General features: G+C 42.3%; 2 protein-coding genes across 2 annotated transcripts; one reads left to right on the top strand and one right to left on the bottom strand.

The window, feature by feature from the left end:
• Positions 1–45: 45 nt before the first annotated feature.
• LOC120714396 lies at positions 46–5,669 on the bottom strand. Its single transcript, XM_040000587.1, has 6 exons — positions 4,976–5,669; positions 3,783–4,092; positions 1,222–1,702; positions 958–1,137; positions 651–842; positions 46–567 (listed from the first exon to the last, which is right to left on the bottom strand). The coding sequence occupies exons 2-6, from the start codon at positions 4,080–4,082 to the stop codon at positions 260–262; spliced, it is 1,461 nt and encodes a 486-aa protein (XP_039856521.1). The 5' UTR covers positions 4,083–4,092; positions 4,976–5,669; the 3' UTR covers positions 46–259.
• Positions 5,670–6,082: 413 nt separating this feature from the next.
• Positions 6,083–18,386, top strand: LOC120714395 (sorting nexin-18-like). The gene is made up of 4 exons (XM_040000586.1): positions 6,083–7,298; positions 7,623–7,916; positions 8,189–8,571; positions 13,923–18,386. Exons 1-4 carry the CDS (start codon positions 6,577–6,579, stop codon positions 14,147–14,149), a joined length of 1,626 nt encoding a protein of 541 aa, XP_039856520.1. The 5' UTR covers positions 6,083–6,576; the 3' UTR covers positions 14,150–18,386.
• The last annotated feature ends 581 nt before the right edge of the window (positions 18,387–18,967 follow it).

The raw sequence follows: 18,967 nt of genomic DNA, 5'->3' as shown, positions 1-18,967 counted from the left end.
TGAATTCTGAGCAGCTGAATCTGCCGTGAAAGTCAACAAGTGTCAGTTTCACGCTTCTGTTTCATAATCGCACAAGAAAAAAATCCACTAGACAGGAAGCACCCATGATGGTTGGAATACAATCGACATATGATTTGAAGTCAATTATGTTAAAAGTCCTAAGGTGGTATTTTTCTCTGATCTTTTTTTCTATACATAAAGTATGCAGAGGTTTTGTAGGCCTGTGCCTCAGGCAGCGCGAGCACCATACATGAAACTGTCACTTTGACACAATGGGCAACAGTTCTCCTTTTGCCTTCATTGTTTTGATCTTTGCCTTAATGGTGTCGTCCATCGCCTGCCGGCAGCGGTGGGCGTAGTGTGCTAGCGTCTCCTCCTTCTCATCCCATGGCACCAGTGCGTGAAAAACCTCTGGAGCAGCCAGGCTGAGCTCTGCTATGGCCGCCGTGCGAGAGATTGTGTTGCGGTCCACACCGATGCGGTCAAACGCCACTTTCATGGAGACGCTGCGGCGAAACTCCTGGAGGGCAGCCATGTAGCGTGCTATCACACCCACCACGTTTTTCACTACCAATAGAAACAAAAAAGCAATGTTTAGCACAGCGAGTACTCTGTGACACATTTATCAGAGTGTCTCTATGTGTCCTTACTCCTGACTCGAGTGTTTTCTCCATCCCGGCTCCTCTTGCTCTTCGGGGTCCGATGGCGCTCTAGAGGATGAAGCTCCACTTCCTCAAATGAGTCAAACAGCGTTGGCAAATCAAACCCAGCTGCATCATCAGAGGACGCCATGTGTGAGCTTCCAGGTTCCACCTGAGTGGAACAACGAGGCCACCTCTTCTCTAGAAGAAAGAAAGAGAAGGATGAGGACTGAAGATTTTGAGAAACCAACTAACTCTAGTTCAGTGAACGTGATTTTTGTGTAAGGTTACAAACGGCACAGATTCGTGAGCTTACCGGGGCGCAGTTTATCCTGCAGAAAGTCACATATGAGTTCAGCTTTCTTCGTGAGTTCATGTTGCAGCAGTTCTTTGTCCTGCTTCAAATTGGAGATCATCTCTGTCATTTGTTGGTTTCGGCTGCGTTCTGCTAAGAGTAATGCTCGCAGCTTCTCCAGCTCACTCTCGTCTTCTTCAGCTTTACAGACACACAAAAAAATTACAAACAAAAACAACGTTATGTTTTGTTCCCCTGACGGCATGAAAACATGCGAGCTGGTACCTGTGTTCTTCATAGTGGTCTCTGTGGCAGAGCTGCATCGCTCAGCCTGCTCTGTGGTCCCTGCTGTGCAGCTGCCTCCTCCTAGTACCTCCGTCTCTGGATCCATCGATCCCTCACACCCCACATGTTGTCCATGCTGGGGCTGACAGCAAGATGAAAGAGCCTTTTTTGGCCACAGTGTTTGTGTGATTTCAGAGTATGTGTTTGGTGCCTGATGAGTTTGTAAAACACAGACTAGGTCTGTCTCTGCGAGCCCAGTGTCATCGTCTTCTGCTGGGGCGGATTCCTGTTTGACCTTCTTTGCAGCGATGGCTCCTCCCTGGGCCCCGCCTCTTTTCCTAGATGGCCGGGGCTCATAGTCGCCATCCTCATCTGTGGCTGATGAATCACATGCAGCAATGTCAAAAAGCCGACCGCTGAACTCCTCGCCCTCTGATGCCGCTTCACTATAGGAGAGGTCACATGATGTTCTCACTGCAATCTGAACATTTAGAAAGAGGTGATGTCCAACTGTACAACCTTATAATCCAGTACATAATTGTCTCTATAGCTTTACTGTACAGTTCATGACAACTGTACAATTCATTTTCATGTAAGTCACCAGTTTACATCAAATTAAGCCTTAAAATTATGCATAACTTGCATGAAATCCGTGGACTGTAACTTAAAGATGGCTTGTAACCACATACAGTGGGGCAAAAAAGTATTTAGTCAGCCACCGATTGTGCAAGTTCCCCCACTTAAAATGATGACAGAGGTCAGTAATTTGCACCAGAGGTACACTTCAACTGTGAGAGACAGAATGTGAAAAAAAAAAAATCCATGAATCCACATGGTAGGATTTGTAAAGAATTTATTCGTAAATCAGGGTGGAAAATAAGTATTTGGTCAATAACAAAAACAACTCAATACTTTGTAACATAACCTTTGTTGGCAATAACAGAGGTCAAACGTTTACTATAGGTCTTTACCAGGTTTGCACACACAGTAGCTGGTATTTTGGCCCATTCCTCCATGCAGATCTTCTCGAGAGCAGTGATGTTTTGGGGCTGTCGCCGAGCAACACGGACTTTCAACTCCCGCCACAGATTTTCTATGGGGTTGAGGTCTGGAGACTGGCTAGGCCACTCCAGGACTTTCAAATGCTTCTTACGGAGCCACTCCTTTGTTGCCCGGGCGGTGTGTTTTGGATCATTGTCATGTTGGAAGACCCAGCCTCGTTTCATCTTCAAAGTTCTCACTGATGGAAGGAGGTTTTGGCTCAAAATCTCACGATACACGGCCCCATTCATTCTGTCCTTAACACGGATCAGTCGTCCTGTCCCCTTGGCAGAAAAACAGCCCCATAGCATGATGTTTCCACCCCCATGCTTCACAGTAGGTATGGTGTTCTTGGGATGCAACTCAGTATTCTTCTTCCTCCAAACACGACGAGTTGAGTTTATACCAAAAAGTTCTACTTTGGTTTCATCTGACCACATGACATTCTCCCAATCCTCTGCTGTATCATCCATGTGCTCTCTGGCAAACTTCAGACGGGCCTGGACATGCACTGGCTTCAGCAGCGGAACACGTCTGGCACTGCGGGATTTGATTCCCTGCCGTTGTAGTGTGTTACTGATGGTGACCTTTGTTACTTTGGTCCCAGCTCTCTGCAGGTCATTCACCAGGTCCCCCCGTGTGGTTCTGGGATCTTTGCTCACCGTTCTCATGATCATTTTGACCCCACGGGATGAGATCTTGCGTGGAGCCCCAGATCGAGGGAGATTATCAGCGGTCTTGTATGTCTTCCATTTTCTGATGATTGCTCCCACAGTTGATTTTTTCACACCAAGCTGCTTGCCTAGTGTAGATTCACTCTTCCCAGTCTGGTGCAGGTCTACAATACTTTTCCTGGTGTCCTTCGAAAGCTCTTTGGTCTTGGCCATGGCGGAGTTTGGAGTCCTGCTGTGGACAGGTGTCTTTTATACAGATGATGAGTTCAAACAGGTGCCATTCATACAGGTAACGAGTGGGGGACAGAAAAGCGTCTTACAGAAGACGTTACAGGTCTGTGAGAGCCAGAGATTTTCCTTGTTTGAGGTGACCAAATACTTATTTTCCACCCTGATTTACGAATAAATTCTTTACAAATCCTACCATGTGAATTCATGGATTTTTTTTTCACATTCTGTCTCTCACAGTTGAAGTGTACCTCTGGTGCAAATTACTGACCTCTGTCATCATTTTAAGTGGGGGAACTTGCACAATCGGTGGCTGACTAAATACTTTTTTGCCCCACTGTAGCTTCCACGTTCCAAAAACAAAGCCACTGTAAAAGTGATTTAAGAGTGCATTATTTCACCAAAAATCCAACATAAATGTAAGGCTGCAGGGATTTTCCAGTCTTGTCTGGGTTTAATCATATGCTGACAGTCAAAGTATTAAAGGCTCATGAACCCACATGCTGATTATACACTGGCCCTAAGCTCATGTGAATTTGTCAGTAACCCAATTCTTTGCACATTTGCACATCCCCGTGTCATTTCAGACAATACCAGCACCTCACATCTTTACCTCACCTTACTGGTTGGACGACCTCCAGCAAACCTCTCCTGGCCTAGTCTGGTACTGGCTGAGCCACCACAAGTGTTTGCATTTTCACCAAGGGGCCAGTGGTAGGCGTGTCCAGCCCCACAGCCCCACACAGCAATGGGGACGCTGCCACCGTGCGGATCAGATTCAGCTGTCAGCACATTGCTGTAGGAGCCACGGGTGATGTGCTGCAAGCTGGGGAGGAGGTTACAGATGGTGCCGTGGCTGTGAGCCCAGCGGACGAGTTTACACAAACTGTCTGAGGTGGTTTGAACCAGGCTGGACATCGTAGGATGTCTGAAACAGAGAGCGAGAAGACGGTGTTAGAAACACTTTAATGTTATTTATTTGTATCTGTTGCTAATATCACTGGCATCATAGATAACAACTGCTTCCATCAGCTGCCTTTGCTGTTATCTTTCTTTCCTTTGCTGCTGATGCCACAAGTTTTTTTTAATAATTACTCAAGGAAATTCCCATTTACAGGCGGTGCAAGTCTTGATTTGATCCATCTTAATTTTCAGCCATGTGTGACCTAAACTGAGTCCTAAGAACAGCTTCTCATATTAGAGGCTCATTTATTTTTCAGTTTTTTGTGTTTTTGACTTTCTTCAATTTCAGGGTTTACATTATGCAAAATGTTTCATGTTCTTGTATATAAACTGGAGATTTAATTTAAAATCACTGTTTTCACTTTAGCAGACAAAAAAGACGTGCTGATTTTTAATGCATGTTTACCACAAATGACCACATCTAATCTGTTAGTGTTTTCCCCTTTTCTCCTCTTTAAATTACCCTCAAAGAAGACTTGTTGCTTTGCAAGTCCTATCGTGCAACAGCTGGATACTACACCTCGTAGCATGCAGCTGCTGCAATACTGAATCCCCTGATTCAGTTTACCATGGTAAAGATTACAGTCACATATTTATGAAGGCAAAATTTTCCAATTCATAAAAATAAATCTTGTCGGTTACAAGACGCCTAATTGTAGCTACAGCAAATGAACTGTAAAAACAGAGTGTCCTTCAGTTTCCTGTTAAAAACAAGTTATATTTTATTTAAACTGGCATAAATCATCAATTTATCTTCCTCTCGATCAAATCTGTCCACGGGCAAATCCTAATTTAACAGACACAGGAAAACAAAGCACCTACAGCACATACACATGCCTCATAATTACCTTTAAAAAAGAAATCTAAATTAAACCAGGTCCATGCAGGTTTCACATAATCTGACTGTCCTCATTTATTCCGCAGCTGCCTGCAGTAAGCCAAAGCAACTCTCGGGTCTTATGTGCTGACGCGAAACACGCTTGATTAAAAATAATAATAAAAAATGTCCAGCTTTTGTTTAATTATTATCTTCTTTGTCCGGTAGGTTTAATATCGCCACAGTTGAATGAAAGGGTTGGTTTACTGCCAGCAAGTGGACGGGAGGATGAACTGTGCTCTGCTCTCAGTGGGTGATGAAACAGCGACCTCTAGTGGGCAGAGGGGGATATTAATAAAGTACTATAATATATATCCTGCACATGCATATTATTTTTATTTTATTTTTGTTTTGATACAATTTAAATTATAAGAGGATGAGAAATAAAATATCCCATTCATCCATATAGATTGTAAGACGTGTTAAAAAAAACATTTAATATTTCTTTTGCCGGGTTAAAACATGTTTTTACGTATTTATATATACTTATTTTCTCCCTGACACCCAACTAAAAAGCAGTTTCACAGCAGCATAAGCAGCCAAACAAGTTGTGCTGTCACAAAAAAAATCTTCTCAGATTACAAATCAAGCGAACAGAAACTTTCAGCATGTCAAATTGATGCGAACACATCGTTCCTGCCCGGTGAAGCTGAAACATCCAGGAACTTGATGCAGACTTTACTTTAAAACACAAACAGTATTTTATTTTTAACTTTTTATCAAAGCCCAAATTAACTTTTAACGTTTAAAGTGTGTATTTTTAGCATCCTGAAGAGTGACTAGCGAATTTCTCTAATTAACATAAGGTCAGCCCGAGACCAGTTCAAAGATTACGTGTAATGACGTCATAGCCCATAAAGCAGGTTAACTGGGGCAGTTAATCTAACATACCCCGCTTGATGTGGATTGTTCCGTGTCTGGATAAACGAGTATATAAAAGCTGGAAGTTTTTTGGTTTTTAAAAGTTATTGGTCCGACTTCAGAGACTTGACTGAACGTGTTCCTGGCTCCACCCTCCGTTAGTCAGCCTGTGTAACTACGTGTTAGTGCTGGTGCCTTTAACTTACAAGCATCTTGGAGAGAGGAGGGGAAAAAAGAGGACTTTCCCCCCGGCTTTTATCTTAGGGAAAGACGGCTATCCTGCCGTCGCAAGTTTGTTGGCTTTAAACTTGAATAGCCGGTGTCTTTCCGTAAGGGAGAAAAAAGGACAGGTTTTGAATGCGTTTTCGGACTTGGATTAAGTTGTGCATGGAAACTAATGATATTTGAACCCGCGGAAAGGAGAGAGAGGAGGTGGGTGTCGGATACAGGACTACTTTTGCGTGTCCGTCTTATTCTTTTGCGCGTGGATCACAGATACAAGCGTGTTTAATTTGGTCAAAGGTTGAATGGTTTGTTTTTTGTTTTTACCATAAAACTTCCTAAATCTGATTAAAGCTGCACAGATCCTAAAGGTTTAATCGTGCTGGAAGACATAACATTTTCAGGAAGCTTTGAGAATCAGAACCAGAAATACATATCTATATATAGAGATATAAATATATAAAAATATATTGCAGCAGTATTGAAATTATGGCGCTGAAGGCCAAAGTGTTGTACGATTTCCACTCTGAAAATCCAGGAGAGATCTCCATAGCAGAGAATGAGGTGGTGACTCTGTTTAGCGAGGAGGAGCTGGAGGGTTGGCTGGAGGGGGAGAACAGTAGGGGGGAGGCTGGCCTCTTCCCTGCCTCTTATGTTGAGATCATCAGAGACCACATCACCTCCAACAACAATGGCTTCTCCTTGACCCAAACCAAAGTCCAGACCTCCTACACATCCTCCCAGCCTCACAGAGGATTTGGGGCTGATAGCAGCAGCTTCCACACTAGCCAGGGCAGCGATGATGACTGGGATGACGAGTGGGACGACAGCTCTCCTGTGGCCAATGTCCCTCAGGGTCTCAGCAGCAGCCCTCCTTTGCACCCAGTTGCCACCTCCCTGCCGGGCCGTGGGAGCTCCCAGCAGCAGCAGGCCAAGAGTTCAGCCACAGTGGGGAGGAACCTGAACAGGTTCTCCACCTTCGTCAAGTCCGGAGGGGAGGCCTTCCTGCTAGGGGAGGCGTCAGCTTTTGTGAAAGATGGAGACAGGATCTGTGTGGTGATGGGGAAGCATGGACCCGAGTGGCAGGAGGACCCTTATCCGTTCACGTGCACCATTGACGACCCCACCAAGCAAACAAAGTTCAAAGGGATGAAGAGCTACATGTCATATGGCCTTACTCCAACGCACACCAATGTCCAAGTCAACCGCAGGTATGTATCGTCTTCTCATTTCTCCACTTTTCAGATTTTTACTGCGGTTTACGAAATGTTAAAAACAGAGCTGTGGATTTTTGCCATCTGGAGCCTTCTCTTGTTTCCTCTCTGAGGTTCCCTCAACAGCTTTCACATTGTTTCCATGTCCCTGTGTCTGTCAGTTGAACTACACTCGAATTCCCTCAGGGCTTGTTGGGAAAAGATTCCTGCACTTCGCCTCCATTTATCTTTTTCACTCTGTCTCACTACATGCTCCTGGCATTACCTTACCTCACTTATTCAACCAGTCCCAATTTCTCTTCTCTCCACTCCTTCCTGCAGGTATAAACACTTTGACTGGCTCTACGGTCGGCTCGTGGAGCGCTTCCCTGTCATCTCAGTGCCCCACCTGCCAGAGAAGCAGGCCACGGGCCGCTTCGAGGAGGACTTCCTCTCCAAGAGGAGGAAGGGTCTGATCTGGTGGATGAACCACATGACAAGCCATCCTGTGCTGGCGCACTGTGACGTTTTCCAGCATTTCCTGACTTGTGGGGCGGATGAGAAGGCATGGAAGCAGGGAAAGAGGAAGGCAGAGAGGGACGAGCTGGTCGGGGCCAATTTCTTCCTCACAATCAGGTAGGAGTCTGAGAATTGGTCTTTATTAAGATGCACATAGCATTTTGGGAAATGACAGAGTTTTTTGTCAGGTTCTTTTTAATAGTGTTAAGTTTAGCTGAAAGATATTTGACCTTGTATAGGGAACTAATATTATAAACTACGTTCTTTGCTCTGTTTTAACAACTTGGAGTTGAAGGCCTTTAAAAATAGGGTGTGCCAGATAGTGAGCAAAAGATAAGCAGTAGAAAAAGATTTAAAATGACAATCTTCCCCTTTCTTTTTTCCGTCAGCCCCCCGTCTGTACCTCTGGACCTGCAGGAAGTCGAGAGCAAGATTGAAGGCTTCAAAACATTCACCAAGAAGATGGACGAGAACATCATAGTTGTGAACACCAGCATCAACGAGTTCGGCCGCAAACAAATATCGGGGTTCAAAAAGGAGTACCAGAAGGTCGGACAGTCCTTCAAACTCCTGGCCCAGGCTTTCGAGCTGGACCAGCAGGTCTTCTCAGTGGGCTTGAACAAGGCCATTTCCTACACGGGGGAGTCTTACGAGGTAATAGGAGAGTATTTTGCTGATCAGCCGCGGCAGGACCTGGACCTCATTTCCGACCTGCTGGACATCTACAAAGGACACCTGGCCAACTTCCCTGACATCATCCATGTGCAGAAAGGTGGGAGAGTGTCTTTGTCTTCATGTTGGTAAAAAAATTCAGCTCTGCAGTCTTAGAGCACAAATGCAAAGGAAAGACGTTGAGCACATTTTTATGCAGGGCTAACGTTTTAATACTGCCTAAATATGTTAAAATACTTTCTTGGGAAAATAAATTCTAATTAGTAACAAACCAATTATGAAAAATCAAAAAACGCCAACAAACTTAGAGGAAAGGAAACAGACTCGGCACCAAGTATGTAGGGAAGCTTTTAACTGGCGTTTAAAGAAAAAAATTTAAACGAATTATATGCGTCTAAATGCTTCTAGCATGTCTGTTAATCATGCAGACATACAAAGACCCAGATTCTGACTGTATCCCAACCAAGAGAAACATCTGTTTTCATTTAGTGAAGAGCAGTGTCAATCTGCGTCGAAAACTGAAACCCGTGGTCCATTGTAACACTCGGGGTACTGTGCGAGGGCCTGTATTTGCTCATTTTGAAAACACACACACACATTTACAAAGCAGGAGTTGGCTTATTAGTTCCCTGCAGGTTGGGAGGAGGGAGTTTCTCCTGGCACGCAGAGTCCAGACGTTTGCCAGACCGAGAGACACTGTTTCTATAGTCCGCTGAACTCTGTTCTCCAGATACAATCCCAGCTCCCAACTGTGGAACGAGCCTGAATTGCAATAGTCCGTGTGACTGACAGGGCTTCACCTCCTTTCCTGTTGACAAATAACAAACACATTGTTTTATGCCTCGCAAAGCCCATTTACTTACTAACTCACTGTTTTTTTCCTGTTAAGTTTTTCGTGCCAAAGTTTCTCTCCACAGAGCATCATTGGTTCGGGGTATTTTATATAAAATGGGACACCAAATAAAAACCAGTTAAACCAGTAAAACACATTTTACTTAAATTATAACCAAATTGATAAAAATCTCGGAAAGAAAGGCCAACGTAATTTAAACATTTCAGGTGATCTCCCACAAAGTAGTGACATAATTCTGGGGCACCGACGTGGGTTTCATCACTGAAAACACTGACTGGCAACATTTTTTTGTCCTTTTCATACAAAGAGTTGATTCTGTTTATTCATGGTCGGTAGCTTCAAGTGGACTTACAGAGCTCAACAGTGACCGCCCACTTTTTTTAAGACCTCCACTTCCAGTAGTGAATTTCTCATTTATTTTGTCCACTGATGTTTCAGAAAATTATTACATTTTATATACATTTAAGCCTTCAAGTGATCCAGCCAGCTACAAGCCAGATCATAACCATGAAATCATTTGATTTGGATCAAAAATATAAAGCAAAATGAAAGTCTACTCAAGTTTCTTCAGTGTTGTGCTCACTAATTGACCTGATGTGTAAGGGTTTAAACATTTCAGTGGTAACAGAAACCTCTATGCTTTTCCTACCCTTGATGTCAGTAACAAGCTATATCCTCTTCTAGTTTTCAGCTAGATTCTATCCTGCTGTAAACTAAATTATAACCCTTATTATAACACATCCAAAGAAAATGACTAACACAACTATAAAATAGACCCAGCATGCAGAAGAATTTGTAAGCCTTTACAATAAGCACTCTCAGACTTTTGTAATCATCTCTGCTGGTGTTAGAAAAGGTCAGTATCCGGTGAGTAACATCCTTCAACCATTGACCATACTGCAGAGTCGACAGTTGTGAGGGGTTGTGAAATAACTTAGATTCGCATAAGATGACTGGCTTAGTTCACGAGGCATCTGATTTGATAAAGAAATAGGCAAGAAGGAAAACAGGACTCTAGCGGGTTTGCATTTCCAGACGCATCAGGCTTCATTTTTTTCTCAGCAGCAGCAGCTCCACATTCCCCTAATTTCTATCAGTCTCATATTGTCTCATATACACTTTCTCCAGTAATGGCTAAATTAGAAAACATATAAAATGGCAGCTGTAACACCTCTTGTTTGACTGCTTTGTTGAACTACATATGTCACTTACGGTGACAGTCATCTATGCCAGCTCAGTCTTTTAAGTCCAAAGGCTACATCTGATTTGAATGAGTGGGAATTCCTGGGCCTCTTGTACTCTGTTGCCCCGGGACTACAGGAATCCAAAATGGAGCGGTCTCAGGATTACATTCCCCTCCTCCTCTTTTGTTGTTCCCCCCTTTTCCTCTTTCCTCCTGTTGGTTAAAGAAAAATAGGAAGTAGAAGAAGAAGAAGAAGAAGAAGAAGAAGAAGAGGGGAGGGGAATGTATGAGGGGGTACAGAGAGTTACAGAGCTTTACAAGATTTCCTACCAGCATAACAGTACAAGAGTTCAAATTATAGCTCAGTAATCCCCTTGGCAGGGAGGAGAGCAAAGTCCGAGTTTTTTTTTTTTCTTCACTGTGGTGGCAAACTTGTGCTTCTGATCTTGAGAGATAGAGAGAGAGAGAAGAAGAAACTAGGTCAGCACGTTCACGATCAGCTTCCTCGCAATTTCCTCCACATTCATGTGAGTTAGTCCTTAACTCTGAGATCCCTCTTTGTTGGTCATGTCTGTCTGGACTGTACAGCCTCCCCCCCAAAGCTTGAGTCACTCTAAACACTGTGAGTCATAAGTGGGTGATGGGTGTCTTCAAAGAAACCTGGCAAAGGTTTGCAACAATCAGCACATTTCTGCAGGTTTCTCAACATGTCCTGATTTTATGTGATCCAGTTACGACCTCGTGAATTTTGTATTGCACAAGTTCCTTTTGTAGAATTGTGTTTTAATTATTTGTGTAGAAGTTCTAAAAATATTCCAGACTTCCTTGATTTGACTATTGAGTTTGACTTCCTCTTTCCTGTGTAGCCACCCTGATGTCATCAACTGCTTTGCGGACATTTATTTTGAAGTCTCAATTTTCTAATTTTGGCAAAAAACCAACTAAGTGTTGTCTCAGGGGGGAAACTGAACTCCTACGAGTGTCTTTTTTTTTTTTTATCTGAGCACAAAAAACCCCAGTCAACCCTCACAAGCTAAAGAGAGCACAACCATATAGCAAGCTGTGAAGATGAATGGTTCTGTTGTTATCATCAAGTCCTGAGAATTGGTCAATGGGGGTGTAAAAGTGTATTTTGTATAATGGGGATTTTATATTGAAAAATAAAATCAAGTGGCGGTATAACCTTAACCATATAAATTTTGTCCAATCAGAAGCCTAGGGGGCAAAAAGTTGCTAGGCAAAAAAGGAGGGGAAAAAAAGTACTGTGCAGGAGTCCTCCTGTTCCTTCCATTCATAATAAAGGCTTTGAGTTATCCAGTGGCTGCTTTAAAAAATGTCCTTGTTGTATTTTTCATTTCACAATGTGCCAAGTGTTTTCAGTTTGTGAAAGGTCTGGACTGCAGGAAGGCCAGTTGAGTGCTCTTCTAATGCAAACCAATATTGCTGTAATGCATGGACAGTATGTAGTTTAGCATTGGCTTGCTGATATATGCAAGGCCTACCTTGAAAAAGACTGCATTGTGTGGATAGGAGCATATGTTGCTCTAAAGCTGTATATACCTTTCAGCATTAATGCTGCTTTTCCAGATGTGCATGCTGCCAGTTCCACACACGCTAATGCATCCTCCATACCATCAGAGATGCAGGCTTTTTAAATGAACATTAATAAGAAGCGTCCAGAGAAGATGGCAGCGTTTTTGGATTATACTCGAATAAAGTTTTAACCTGTCTAATTTCAAGATCATTTCTTGAAGTGTCCTGAGCCCATGTGGTGATTTACATGACAATGCCATGGTCTCAGATTGTCTCATCCAATGTTTGTGAGTTTTTACTTTTAAATTTTGCACATTTAAACTTTGCATTTGGTTATTGTTTAAACTGTTTAATGTATTCTCTCCCTTAGTGTATTTACCCATTTTATTAGTTCTTAGTTGCTTTAGAGTAATTTTTTTCCCCCAGTGCTCCATCTTTTTGTGTCAAGTCTCCCGTACGTTCATTCATATTTTCCACTTTTAGATATCTCACTTCCTGCTTTATTTTGAAAGTTAGTTTTTTTCCTTGTGCTTTGCTTTTAGTTCCCTTGTCTTGGCTCTGCAATTTAGTTCAGATGTCTTCTTCTCCCCAGCTGTCTGCACTTCCTCTAATCACCCTTCTGTTTATGTATAGTTGCTGTCTCCACTTGTCCTTTGTCAGAGTGTCTGTTCCCCTTGGCCCAGTGTGTTTCTTAGTAGTTTTTTTTGTTGTTGTTGTTGTTGTTGTTGTTTTTTAAATGTTTTTAAATCCCCCCCAAAAGTGCTCACAACAGACCGGTTACCCCCACTGAACCTGGTTCTGCCTGAGTTGAGGTTTTTCCTGTTAAAAGGGAGTTTTTCCTTCCCTTTGTCACCAAAGCGCTTGATCAGCACGGGGTCATCTGATTGTTGGGATTGTTAGACAGACAGAGAGGCCTGTTTAAAACTGGCAACGATGTTGGCGTCAGACTCTGGGCCATGAGAGTTTGTGTTGGATGTAGTACTTCATTCTCACACCTGTCTTTCTAGACAGAGGAACAAAATTGCAGATATTAAGAATAACAAATGTATTGCAACAGTATTTTTGCCTGCACCTACCATTACAGGAAATTGTCTCATGAAAAAAAACATTGCACATTATGATGTCAAAAAGGACATCATACCATTAATGTGGCTTGCCTTTAAGGGCATACCACATCAATGGTATGCCCTTAATGTGTCTCTGGAGGCTCCATTTTTAGTGATCTGATAAATGGAGATAACAGTTTACACGTAGGCTAAAAGCTAAAAACTAAAAACCCAAAAATATCTGTGTATGTGTTGCCACAACCTTTAGTGACTGTTACTTCAAGTGTGCAAACTTAGATTGTTGTCTTATCAGCTATCCTTCACTGAAGTGTTCTTGTTTATCTGTGTAAAGAAAGGTAATGTATTTTAAGATAGATGAATATCAAAGCAGTGTGGCATGGTAGTTATCACTGTTGCCGCACAGCAAGAAGGTTCTGAGTTCAATTCCACCATCAGGCCGGTGTGGAGTTTGCATGTTCTCCCTGTGTTTGCGTGGGTTTCTCCCACAGTCCAAAGACATGCAGTTAGTGAGGATTGCCCACAGGTGTGAGTGTGAATGGTTGTTTGTCTCTGTGTGTTGGCCCTGTGACACACTGGCGACCTGTCCAGGGTGTACCTTGCCTCTCGCCCTATGATAGCTGGGATAGGCTCCCGCGACCCTGTAAAGGATAAGCAGAAGCGAATGGATGGATGGATAGCTGTAGAATATTATTTCAGAAATAAATGTGTCAGGGTTTTATTTCCAGTGTTGTCATGATCACAGAATATTTTTGAATAAGTTTTTTTTTTATTGTGAAAAATCCGAAGGTTTTGAACTCTCCGATATATTTTCCCAGGTGCGCTGACCAAGGTGAAAGACTGCCCAAAGAAGGAAGGTGAGCTCCACGACCGCTGCAACATCATTTCTTTCGCCACGCTGGCAGAAATCCAGCACTTCCACCGCACACGTGTACGGGACTTCCGCTCACAGATGCAGTACCACCTACGCCAGCAGATCAGCTTCTTCCAGAAGATCACGGCCAAGCTTGAGGACGCACTGCAGATATATGACGATGACCAGTAGCACAAGAGTGAGACAAGGAAGAGAACAGACTACAAAGGCTTCAAAGAAATGGGTTGTGGTGGTGGTGTCATCCTCTCATAATCGAGAGCATCTTATTGTCCTTTAAAAGAAAAATCTTTTTTGTGATGATCCCTCACTGTCTAGTAGGAGCATTGGAAGAAAAATACAGGCCATTTGACAACTTCTTGTATTATCTGAAGCTCTGATGAATGTACCATTAACAAGGATTTTGCTGACGCTCCAGACACATGTTGCAACGCAGCAGGATTGCAGCAGATATTTAAAACAGCTGCTCTCAGTAAGACTGGAGCTGCGTTTGAGTCACAGTTTCAGGGTCACGTGACCGTCTCCACTGCCTCTTCATGGGAGCACTCGGTCGGGAAAGAACACTCAACAACAGCCCAAACAAAGACTGGAAAACTAACTAAATCGCTTGAACTGGATGTTTTAGTGCCTGAAAGATATAAATATACTGATTTGTTTTAACTTGAATGACCTGCTCAGTATTGTTTTAACAAGACAGCGTATGGAAGGGAAGAGGGCACTGTCTACTTTCCAGAATCGGTTTCAAGTCTGGATTTCTATCACAGCTTGAAATCTGAGCTACCTGTGATGTCTGACTTCTTTCACATCACCCTCACCTTGTTTGCATTTGAAACTTTTTGTGGTTGAACATTTTCTCTTAAATGTTTTAATGGTGAAGCGGTACCGCAGTAATCTTAACTTCCAGATGTTTTATGAAAACCTAATGCTACATCTGTCTCTCACCCAATTCAGGGTAAGGTTAAAAGCTCTTTCGAATGCCAGCTATTTCTGGCATGGAAACAGTAAACCGAGAGCATGGAGGCAGTGATTGTGATTATAGCATATTTTACATGCTTTAGAGTGAAAGCTTTTTGTTTGAGAAACATGGCAGTCCTTGTGAAACTGATCAACTTGTACATCTCAGACATGCATCACTAACAGACCAATTCTTTTAATGCTATTTGGGGTTGGCATTGTTCAAATACTAGACATAACAGCTTTTCAACTCCCTTCTAACACGCCACCAAAATATGATCACAATGCCTCACGTGTACTGATATAATGAGCCCGATTCACCCAGAAGCTCCTTGGATTTAATCAGCATTGAGTTGCAGGCTGAGCTCTCTGAGAGACAGTTAGGATTTGTTTAATATTACTTATATTTTCCTTAAAAATGCAGAAAACTCAGAGATACAGTTCAGTGGAGTTGGTTACAGGGGTTTAAAGTATCAGCCACTGTCAGTCTGAGTTGTGGTATCAGGTGTGACTTCATTCCTTTCCTGTGATTTCACTTTACAAAGTTTATAATGGGACAAACCACCATCCTGGTTGTTTTTTAGCTGTTCACTTGGATCGCTAGCAAAAGTGAAAGTGATATACTTTCAATATAACATGATGGGAGAAAATAAAAAAATAAATAAAAGCAGAATTTATTTCAGTTATGACTCTGTATTGTTGATTATTGGCATTTTCGCACAATATAGGCCCATTTTCTGCATATTTTAGGGTGTTTGCTTTGATGAATATTAATATATTTGTGATGATCACACACTATTCGGACAAAAGGTATTGTGCCACACTTCTTAATCTTTCATCTTTTTAGTGCCAAGGGTGTATAGAATCAGTTACCTAGCCATTCAGCATGCCTTTGCAGTCATTTGTGAAAGAATAAGCTCACTGAATTCAAGTGCTGTAATAACACGCCACACTTTCAAAAAAAAATATCCATAGTCAGCTGTACCCGCTGAAAAAAAATGACGGTTGAAAATCAGAGAAAAGCCTATGAAACATCCAGAGTTGTCACTGTAGATGCGCTTAGTCAGTGTTATTATTCTTGTGTTAAACTTTCAGTTCAGTTTCAATTATATAGTCCCAAATCACAACACCAGTCACCTCAAGGCACTTTATATTGTAAAGTTAGGACCCTACAGTAATACAGAGAAAACCCAAACAACCAAATGACCCCCTATGAGCGAGCACCTGGCGACCCTGGCAAGGGAAAACTCCCTTTCAAGAGGAAGAAACCTCTGACAGCACCAGGCTCAGAGAGAGGCAGCCATCTGCTGCAGACGGTTGGGGGTGGTCGCACATTTTAAACCCTTTATCAGGTGAGAAACAATGTTTGGTGACTTCACTGGACATAAATTAGCCTCGTTTCCCCTTCTCCAGGAGGCCATAGAACCACTTGGATGTTTCCCACCACCCACCTTACCATATGGTAATTTATGTGGCTGCTTCACTGACCTTTATTTGGAGCATGAAAATTACAAATGTGGAAACGTTATCAAAAAATAAAAAACTTGCAATATAGACCAACTTGAATTTCCAAACATTTCAATGAGTGACCTATAAAGGGTTATGCAAGGGTTGACGTAAGTCCAAATGATGTAAAGTTCATTATCAGAGGGTGAACATGAGGCTCCGCCCAAACTGATTTCCACGTGACCTCTGAATTGGAACAATGCAGGCTTGTTTATGCAGACACTACTGTATGGTTACCCACTACCTGTGATTCTTTGAATCAGGCTACCAAATGGTGTAACTTAAACAACTTCTCATCCATGGTTTCTACAGCTGTCCATGTTCCTTTATCTGAAAGCCTATGTAGCTTTCAGTTACACCAACACAGTGACTTCAGTATCAAAATTCAAATACAGTTAGAACAGAAAAAGCTAGAAAAGTACAGTCCACATTAACATTAAAACAGTAATCCATTACGTTACGTATTTACTCCCTGAAAAACTTTAGCTGCACTTCTCTTTGCACGTTTGCTTTAATCACCCAAGATACATTAAGACAGAGTTAACCATGTGACATGTACATCACTGCATATCCACACTAATGACTGTGCTAAGGAGGGGACATATGTTGGCACTTTACTGTCACATTCTTGCCCGTTCATGGAACAGGTTCATACTAAATATCTCCTCCCATCAGAAGTATGTTTCTTTATGCACGTTACCTGACAGCTGTTGCACAAACAGGCATGAAAGAGCATGTTTGATTTGGTTTTTGTTTCTGTTCACTGATTATGCAAGACAAAAAAAACCCACATAACACAATTGGCATAATTGTTTGATGAGTGCACTGAATTTACTGAATTACAGACCAAATCTAATGTGATTACAGTGATGTTACCCTTCCTAGAGAAAAGTCTCTCATCTCTTGTTTTCTCTGGTGAAGGGACCACTTCACTCCTTGCTATCTGACACCAGAGTTCAAAGACTGCAGATCAGGTTACTCCAACTGCAGGCCCTTCATTATTTAGACTGTCCTCTTTCTCCCCTCCACTCAGTCTTGATTTTACTTTGAAATTGTGCTTTGTTCAGAATGCGTTCAGACTTACCTGCAAAACAGACAAACAAAGAAAACAAGACCTTTCTGGGGTACTGCTCTCTAAACGCTGCCTGATTCATTGAGTTTTAAAGGTCAGAGATGAGGGTTGTGGAGCGGTAATACAAAAAATTGGACTCACACCAGATGTTATGCATGTGACCAGATTAAGAATCTATGTGGAATTCTACAGTGCAATGCATTCAGAATTTTTGGTGTATGTTATGGTGTTAACGCTTGTCACGTGCATGCCTGGCCACAGATATACATGTAGAGAAACAAGTTTTCTGTACTCATTCATGTTGTTTGCAACGAATCCTGGCTCTGCCATCTGAACGTCACAGCAGGGTGTGACAGAGTATGAGGGCCACATTAAGAAAAAAATATAATTTTGCCACGGCTGCTTTTTTTTTTTCAACTTTATTCTCAAAATGCAGCACTATTACTCCTTTGTAGCAGGAACTCATCAGAACCAGGTAATATCTTCTGTTGTCCAATTTTGGTGAGCCTCTGTGAATTGTCACCTCAGCTTCCTGTTTGTAACTGATGGGAGTGGCACCCAGTGTGGTCTTCTGCTGCTGCTGCCCATCTGCTCTTCAGAAATGCTTATCTGCATTCCTTGGTTATAACGAATGGTTCTTACTATTGCCTTCTGCTCAAAGCTGACTGGCATAAACAGTATTGGTTCCCCACAGAGATGCCTGCTGGATATTACCTCTTTTTTGCGACATCTGCTGATGCTCTGTTGGAACTCCAGCATGTTGTCTTGACCATGTCTACATAACTAGATGCAGTGATTTGCCGAACTGTAATTGACTGATTAGATATTTGCGTTAATGAGCAGTTGAATCTGTGTACCTAATAAAGTCAGTCAGTTGTCTGTTGAGGTTTTATTCGTTTAAATACTCTGGTATTAAAATGGGCAACTTTATTGTCATAGTGTCATGGTCCTGGGTCAAGCGACCCAGTATTTGAGTTTCATGTATCTTTTGTATTCATTTGCACCTAGCTTAGTTCACCTAGTTAATTTCTAGATTGCAGTTTAGTTTTGTTCCTTAGTTGTTTATGTCATCTCCCCCTGTACTAAGTCTCCCTGGTTCATGTGTCATGTCTGCGTGGTTATGTTTAGTTCTTGTCATGTCTAATCTCCATGTTTCCTGTTTTATTTTGAAAGTCTGTATTCATTGTCAGCGTATTCAGTTTCACTTCTCCTGTCCTGTCGTTAGGTTCATGTGTGTCAGCTGTGCTCCCATGTGTGGCCACTTCCCCTGATCATCCCTCATGTGTATTTAGTCTCTGTGTTTCATGTAGTCTGTGTCGTGTCGTTTGTGTTCCCACCCTCCATGTTGTCACAGCCAGTCTTAGTATTCATAGTTATGGTTTCCTGTGTCTTAGTTTTTCCTAGTTTTACTTTCCCAGTTTAGTCATAGTTTAGTTTGTCACTGCGTTTCTGCCTTGTCT

This window comes from Simochromis diagramma, unplaced genomic scaffold (assembly GCF_900408965.1).
Source record: "Simochromis diagramma unplaced genomic scaffold, fSimDia1.1 OVJJ01000596.1, whole genome shotgun sequence".
Lineage (NCBI taxonomy): Eukaryota > Metazoa > Chordata > Actinopteri > Cichliformes > Cichlidae > Simochromis > Simochromis diagramma.
The sequence above is the reverse complement of the archived record's forward strand: the minus strand, read 5'-3'. Positions and strand labels throughout refer to the sequence as shown.

Bases quoted from the DNA above. Each gene is read 5' to 3' on its own strand.
- LOC120714396 (XM_040000587.1), bottom strand. From the start codon at position 4,082: ATGTCCAGCCTGGTTCAAACCACCTCAGACAGTTTGTGTAAACTCGTC. The intron at 1,703-3,782 runs GTGAGGTAAAGA...CTAAATGTTCAG, and splicing joins GAGGTCGTCCAACCAGTAAG to ATTGCAGTGAGAACATCATG. The intron at 843-957 runs GTAAGCTCACGA...TCTTTCTTCTAG, and splicing joins GCAGGATAAACTGCGCCCCG to AGAAGAGGTGGCCTCGTTGT.
- LOC120714395 (XM_040000586.1), top strand. From the start codon at position 6,577: ATGGCGCTGAAGGCCAAAGTGTTGTACGATTTCCACTCTGAAAATCCA. The intron at 7,299-7,622 runs GTATGTATCGTC...TCCTTCCTGCAG, and splicing joins AATGTCCAAGTCAACCGCAG to GTATAAACACTTTGACTGGC. The intron at 7,917-8,188 runs GTAGGAGTCTGA...TTTTTCCGTCAG, and splicing joins AATTTCTTCCTCACAATCAG to CCCCCCGTCTGTACCTCTGG.